This window comes from Miscanthus floridulus, chromosome 15 (assembly GCF_019320115.1).
Source record: "Miscanthus floridulus cultivar M001 chromosome 15, ASM1932011v1, whole genome shotgun sequence".
Taxonomy (NCBI): domain Eukaryota; kingdom Viridiplantae; phylum Streptophyta; class Magnoliopsida; order Poales; family Poaceae; genus Miscanthus; species Miscanthus floridulus.
The window spans coordinates 67,177,340-67,184,694 of record NC_089594.1 but is presented as its reverse complement, the minus strand read 5'-3'; the positions used below and the strand labels follow the sequence as shown (position 1 = coordinate 67,184,694).

The window sequence follows — 7,355 nt, the reverse complement described above, 5'->3', positions numbered from 1 at the left end:
TCATGGTTTGCTGCTGCACCTGCCTATTTCAGACCTTGAGCTCCAGCCTCCAGGTGTCGAGTTGCAGTACCCGTTTGGTATAGGGCTGAGCAAAATACTGGCGGCTCGTCAACTCGCTTGATTCGTGGTCGGCTCAGCTCGGCTCGACTCGACTCGTTTTATTTTTTTTATGAGTTGAGTTGGAAGTCTAGCTCGATATTTTAACGAGCCAGCTCGCGAGCTGAAACAAGCTGAGGTCTATTAGTCCACGACCATAAATCCAGAAGATGATGATGCTGACCTAGAAGTGTACACATATTCTATTGGTATATAATCCTTATTTTCAGCTGTTTTATATGAATTTTAATTTTATAATTATTGTGGTACTTAAATGTTGATTTTATGGATTGTTTTCCAGGGAGAAGATGATGCTGACATTGAATCTGTTGACTTTCCTAAGTTTGGGGTGGCAAGCAACTAGTTAGTATGCTGGAACTGCATGATTATAGATGAACCAGCTATGTTACATGATTGATACTTTTGATGAACCAGATATGTATTAATCATGTATGGTTGCATAATGGTGGACATCACCTTCTAAAATTAATTTAGCATAAACATTATAAACATATGTGTCTTATTTTTTTTAGTAGCTCACGAGCTAAACAAGCCAGCTCGAGCTCAGTAACGAGCCGAGTCGAGTCGAGTCGAGCTGCCCCTCTATCTCGTAATATTAACAAGCCAAGTCGAGAAACGAGCCAGCTCGAGTTGGACCGAGCCAAGTCGAGCTGGCTCGATATCCAGCTTTAGTTTGGTACCAAATATCTCGGCATGGTGCAGGATGAATATTCTCACGTTTATATAAGAAAACACTTAGGATAACTCACAGGCCGTCCAAAAGAGATCTCGGCATGGTGCAGGATGAACATTCTCACGTTTGTATAAGAAAACACTTGAAAAGATCAACTCACAGGCCGTCCAAAAGAGATCGGCACACATGCATGCATTTGGAGGATCTGAGAGTCGGACAATTTGGAAAAGAACAACCTAGATGTATATGGTATATACCGGAAGCATCTAGGCCTCTAATTGGGTTCGGTGATTAATGACGACACAATATTACTATGACTAACGTGTGTTTTGCAGAGGCAATTTGAGTTAGGTCATGGTAATGATGATTGATTGGGCAATTATGGTTTTCATGCCCCTGTCGATGGAAATCGTTTCGGTTTTCAAAGGATGGACGACAAGGTTAAGAACGGACTAGTTCTAAGTGTCGTTTGGCGTTGGAGAGACATTTATAATAGTTTAGGACTTTGTTTTTTTCCTTTCGCCGTACTATTAAGGGGGTATGAAATAGTAGCTTGACCTATGTAAGTTTAATGTGTTAAGTGTGGTGCACACTTATCAAACTTAGCACTAGATAGCTCAGGGACAATCCAAAGATCAATTGGAGTCAACTTCATTCATATAGATTGTTGATTTGGAAGTGATTTGAAGCAAGATAGGAGGACCAGACGCATGATGATGCCCTGACCGGACTCGGTCCTGGTGAGTTCGGTCAGTTGATGGCGCGCGCTGCAGGGGTAGAAGGACGACCGAACGCTGGCGCAGAGCTAGGACCGGACGCACAGGTGCCACCAACTGTAGCCACGGGGTCTCTGTACTAAGAAGGACCAGACGCTGAGAAGAAATAGTGACTGGACCCGTGCGTGTGTGAGTCTGGTCAACAACATAATGCATCCAGAGAGGTTTTTCGGGGACCTGACGCGTCAGGTCAGGGTGACTCCGCGGTGAGTCCGGTCACTCTAACGGTCGACCGTTTGCGTTGGCGAGTTTGTAGCCGTGGTGTACTGACCAGACGCGTCCGGTCACCCCAAAAGTTGCTGAGTTGGACCCCAACGGTCATGATTTGAATGTGGTTGTATAAATACATCTCCTACTCGTCCATTTCACCTCTCTTGCCCATTTGTTCAGCCGAGGAAACACTTTGGAGTGCAAGAGCCTAGTGAGGCGAGTGAGATTTGATAATCCAAGATTAAGGACCTCATTAATGCATAGGGAGTAGCAAATGTGCATCCACCTTTCTGATTAGGTTTGTCTTGATCAAGTGAGAGTTTGTGCTTGTTACTCTTGGTGATCGCCATCATCTAGACGGCTCGATGGCGATTGAAAGCTAGGTGATCATCCGGCAGAGCTTAGATATCCCTTATTTTTATCGTTTTACCTGTATTCTTATGTTGAAATATGCTTCCAGAAAATCTACGCCCTTGTTTAGTTGAGGGGAAAGTTGGAATTTAGCTACTGTAGCACTTTCGTTTTTATTTAGCAATTAGTGTTCAATCATGGACTAATTAGGCTCAAAACGTTCGTCTCGTAATTTCCCACCAAACTATGTAATTAGTTTTTTTTTTCATTTACATTTAATGCTCCATGCATGTATCGCAAGATTCGATGTGATAGATACTGTAGTACTTTTTTGAAACTTTTTTTGCAACTAAACACGGGCTACAATTGATGGATTTCTGAGATATGCTTTCATCACCTCCTTCAGGCCTTTTTTAGCATCGGTAACATAAAATTTATTTTTTTAGTATCTCTGCACTTATATTTATCCACAGTAGTGAAAACACCGCTGACCATCTCAAAGGTGGCGCGGCGCGCTATGAGTTTTCTAGTACCTACAAACTTCCAATGTTTTATTAATTTTTTGGTAACCCTGTTTCTATTATTATTTGTTGAAGTGAACTTATACCCATTATACGGCCACCCGTTCCAACTAAAAAAATATATAAATATAAACCTCATAAATGAATGCATGTTTAGGCCTTGTTCGCTGATCTGAAATTTGGCTCAAAAACACTGCTCCGACTGAATTGTTGTATAAGAAAAATACTATTTCGATTAAAAAAAGAAACCGATCAAGTTAAATATAGGGTAAGCGGAACAAGGCCTTAGTCTTATATCGCTATCAAAGTCTCAAAGAACGTAGCCATCCTTTCAAGAAAAATCACAAGAAGCAGCAGGAGTAGTTTTAAATTTTGAAATGGTGTCATACAGTAAATAAAGTCAGAGTGTTTTGACAGCCGCCGTAGGAAACTCTACCCGTATGTATGGCTGTATCGTCGACATACGTAGAAATATGTTCCACGTAGACAAAGAAATGGGAATCCGCCGCGTGCGCCCGGCGCGGCCCGCGGTATCTTTCCAAACCAACCAACCACCAACCACTACTTACCCCCATCGCTAAGCCGGCCCCACCAAGCGTCCGACCCCACCTGTCATCCTCAGGGACCTCCTCGCATATGTCCTCATCATCTCTTTTGCTGCCCTCCCCCCTCCGCCGCCAAGATCCGTTAAGACTTTCCTGCTCGCTGCCGCCGCCCGCCGCCTTCTCCTCCTCCTCCGGCGACCTAGAGAGAGGGGCAGGGAAGAGAAGCGCGCTGCGCGCCGGCTGTCGAGTAGTCGGGCGGGCGGGCGGAGATGTTCCTGGTGGACTGGTTCTACGGGGTGCTGGCGTCGCTGGGGCTGTGGCAGAAGGAGGCGAAGATCCTCTTCCTCGGCCTCGACAACGCCGGCAAGACCACGCTCCTTCACATGCTCAAGGACGAGGTCGGGATAGAATATCTCTTCTATTCTTTTTCCAAACTGATGCTGTGTGTTGCTGGTTCTTCCCGGGATGGTTGGATGGGCTGAATGGGTTGGGTTAATATGTCTACCAGATTTTTATTTCCAAAAAAAAAAAAACAGTCCCTTTGAGCTATGCGGTCGATGCTTTTTTGTGAATTGCGGAGTTCTGTTTCGATTTGAAAGTCCCACAGTTTTAGTTTTGGTGAGGCTTGGAGGAATTGTGATGATCTGGTGAATCCTTGTGTGTGTTACCTTCGTGTAGTTTTAGTTTCAGGGGGAGTTGTGTGGTACTGTGGTTACATCCTTTCGGGAGTAAAATTGTAGAGGCCTAAGCGCAAATATAAGTGGATGAGCGCGCATTTCTTTAGGTTGGTGGGCTTTTGTTTCCACTCCAATTTTAGTTTTCTACCCCTATGATGTCCATTTGAAGGGTTGAGTGTTCTTTATGTTGTTTTTATGTAATAATTCAAATTATAGCCCTTTCAAGAGCATGCCTTGCAAAAGTGATACTGGAAATCTCTCAAAACTGTGGACTGGGAACAATTCGATCATATTTCATTTCCTACCCTGGATAAGGTTTCCCTGGGGATAGACAGTACCTTTGCCCAGATTTGGAAGTACGAGTTTATGTTGGTGTCGGGGTTGCCTTGTTTGGTATGGCCGAACCATTTCTTTGAGCATTGGATTGCTTTCTACACCTGAAAAAGTTCCATGTTCTGAAGACTTGGGGTTGCCTTGTTTGGTCTGGCTTGACCATTTCTCTGAGCTCTGGATTGCTTGCTAGACCTGGAAAAGTTCCATGTTCTGAAGAATAGTTTGCTTCTTTCAGTTATTTGGGCTTAAGATAACCTATCGATTTTCTGGAATTCTAGGCTGTAAAATCTGGGGAAAGGTTGTCTCTTTCATTCGGAACTTCAATTTTAGATCTGTTACTTGAACAGTTATCAATAAGAACTAGAATCCTGCTGAAAAATTGTATGTGCTGAAGCTAAGCAGATAACAAAGGAAAGTTCTATGCAGTTTATATTTTAACATCTGTAGGCTCATGGAATTTCTTTCTGGGATCTGTGTTTTTTTTGGCAGAGATTGGTTCAGCATCAACCTACACAATATCCAACTTCTGAAGAGTTGAGTATTGGGAAGATCAAGTTCAAGGCATTTGATTTAGGAGGACATCAGATTGCTCGCCGTGTTTGGAAGGATTACTATGCTAAGGTCCCACCTTACTCTTCCTTTTTTTTCTTCAATATTAATAACTTGGTGTGTAGTTGTATCAATGTGTTCTTATCCTATACTTGTGATTTCTGGTGGTTTCATGCTATCCTTTTCTAATTCTCTAGTTCCTTTTTTTTAGAAATACAGTAGTCATGCTTCGTTTCGAGTGATAAATGTTTTAGTTGGCATCATTATCAGAGGACATTGAATATGTTGGTCTTCACTTTTGCTCCCACTTGCAACACCTGTTGCTTATTACCAAATTTCCATCAAGTTGGTCGGTGGGTTTAGTGCATACAATATTAAGTAGCCCATTGCCCACCCCTATATGCTAGTCACCTTGGTGCAGCCATCTAACTTTTAGTTTGTTAGTGGGAGATATGCTTGATAGTATGTAGATTCCATAATCTTTTGGAATTATGCTCTTCTGGACTTCTGGTTTTGTCTGTTTTTTTGTGTGCCCAACTAGCATTTATTCTTGCAACTAATATTTAGGGGGTGTTTGGGACTGTTCCGCTCCACGTTTTTTAGCCAAACGGTTTCAGCACCACGGACTTTGTTCGAGGAAAAAGGATGAAGTTGTGAGAGCACCTAAAGAGGTGCTCCACAAACTCCAGTTTTTTATGGGCTGCTCCACGGTAGAGTTTGCGGAGCAGAGTTTGTGGAGCAGTCCCAAACACCCCCTTATACTTTTCATCTTTTTTAGCTTTCTATTGTTCGATGAGGTGGTGGAGTTGGCTTAGTCATTGGGATATTCTTCTGTAATATGATGGGATATACTTCTGTAATATGAGAATGCTAAAGAAAGTGACTATATGCCAATATAGATTATAGAGACATTTGAACTAGAGTCTGGAGTTTACTCTAGGTAAAAGGGCAGAGTATAAAGGTTTGAAGATGGGGGAGGTATTGAGAGGGATCCAAGGATGGGTAGGGTCCAGAGGATGTCCAAACTAGAAACTGCAAATAAACTAAGCCCACAAACAAGAAACTAAGTGTGAGTTCCTGATAGAAGAGACATTAGGAATACGAGACAATTAGGAGTGCCTGACAGAAATGCATCTTCCTTGCAAGGTGCATCTTCATAGGGAGGACTTACATTGCTACACTGATGCTGAATTTGTTATGTTAGGACGCATGGATTGCTAGTACCTGTTGTCTTGGATGAAAATAAAACCGTTTCGTCCACTTCAAATGTCTGACTTTATATGTCTAAATTGGACCTTAGAAGGTACAGGGTTTTAACGAGGTATTTGGATTTGGGAAATTGTTTCTTAGATAAAGCATTAGGTCCTCACTTTATATCCGAAGCACTTTTAGTTTGAAGCATACCTTTACCAAAATCATGCAATGATCTGATGACTGATGAAACATATCCTACTATGGCACTTCCTTAGAGATGCTGCTTTGGTGCCCTGCTGCATACTTGTATAGCCTACTTTTATTATTCCTCATGATCAAATCTTGACTTCCTAATTTACCGTGTTACTGTGAATGCTGGTGGAACTGGACGTGTGTGCTTTCGACATTTGGTTTGCTGAACCTTCCTGTTTTCATTCTGATATAGGTGGATGCAGTGGTCTACCTCGTGGATGCCTATGACAAGGAGCGGTTTGCTGAGTCAAAGAAGGAGCTAGATGCGCTCCTTTCAGATGACTCCCTGGCCACTGTCCCGTTCCTGATCCTGGGGAACAAGATCGACATCCCTTATGCCGCATCCGAGGAGGAACTCCGTTACCACATGGGGCTGAGCAACTTCACCACTGGCAAGGGCAAGGTTAACCTGGGCGACTCCAACGTCCGCCCCCTGGAGGTGTTCATGTGCAGCATTGTTCGCAAGATGGGGTATGGCGATGGGTTTAAGTGGGTGTCACAGTACATCAACTAGTGTTAGCTACCCACCGTGGTACTCCCTGTACCTTAGCTACCACAAGAGAGATAGGGAGCTAGCTGCCTGGTCATGGTTGTTCATGGTGCCAGTACATATGTGTTCATGGAAGTAGTGCAAAATCTGGAATCTTGTGCCAGATTTTTCTTCTGTTACAGTGTGATCGTGGAAGAGGAGCACCTTTTATACTTCATTGCTGGAGCTCTTGATTTCTTGCTGTCTACTTTGTTTTTCTTTTTCATACCTGACGTCAGTCGACTGAATTTTGGGGGAAAAAAGTACAGTTGGACGCCTTCCCATGAAGGGTTAAACTTTTGCCGACCGTAGACTAACTAAGAGCTTGTTCTGATAGTCTTCAGTCGAGGGGATTAAAGGATTTTGACTTGTAATCAATCCCCTTGAATTGAAGACTAACAGGACAAGCTCTAAGGGAGGCCTTTGGTCCTAGGATGCCTGGGATTGTGAAGGTCATGAGGAAGAAGATGACTCGTTGAGCATTGTATCAAATGCGTCAGACCTTGAGCGGTAAATGTTGCATCGACCCTGAGCGGTGAAAATTTGCAGTCGTTAGTGATAATGACTAAGCCTTTGGAGGGTCACTGTCATCTGGTGTGAGAGGAGGCTAGGGTTAGAGAGAGAAATG

At 43.2% G+C, this 7,355-nt stretch overlaps 1 protein-coding gene across 1 annotated transcript; it reads left to right on the top strand.

Annotated features, from left to right (window-relative positions):
- Positions 1-3,306: 3,306 nt before the first annotated feature.
- LOC136508947 (small COPII coat GTPase SAR1A-like) lies at positions 3,307-6,924 on the top strand. Its single transcript, XM_066503726.1, has 3 exons — positions 3,307-3,591; positions 4,693-4,824; positions 6,392-6,924. Exons 1-3 carry the CDS (start codon positions 3,463-3,465, stop codon positions 6,710-6,712), a joined length of 582 nt encoding a protein of 193 aa, XP_066359823.1. The 5' UTR covers positions 3,307-3,462; the 3' UTR covers positions 6,713-6,924.
- The last annotated feature ends 431 nt before the right edge of the window (positions 6,925-7,355 follow it).

What these genes read in the sequence shown, in the direction of transcription:
- LOC136508947 (XM_066503726.1), top strand. Translation starts at nt 3,463, where the DNA reads ATGTTCCTGGTGGACTGGTTCTACGGGGTGCTGGCGTCGCTGGGGCTG. An exon ending in TTCACATGCTCAAGGACGAG is followed by an intron (nt 3,592 to 4,692) that starts GTCGGGATAGAA and finishes TTTTTTTGGCAG; the next exon opens with AGATTGGTTCAGCATCAACC. An exon ending in GGAAGGATTACTATGCTAAG is followed by an intron (nt 4,825 to 6,391) that starts GTCCCACCTTAC and finishes ATTCTGATATAG; the next exon opens with GTGGATGCAGTGGTCTACCT.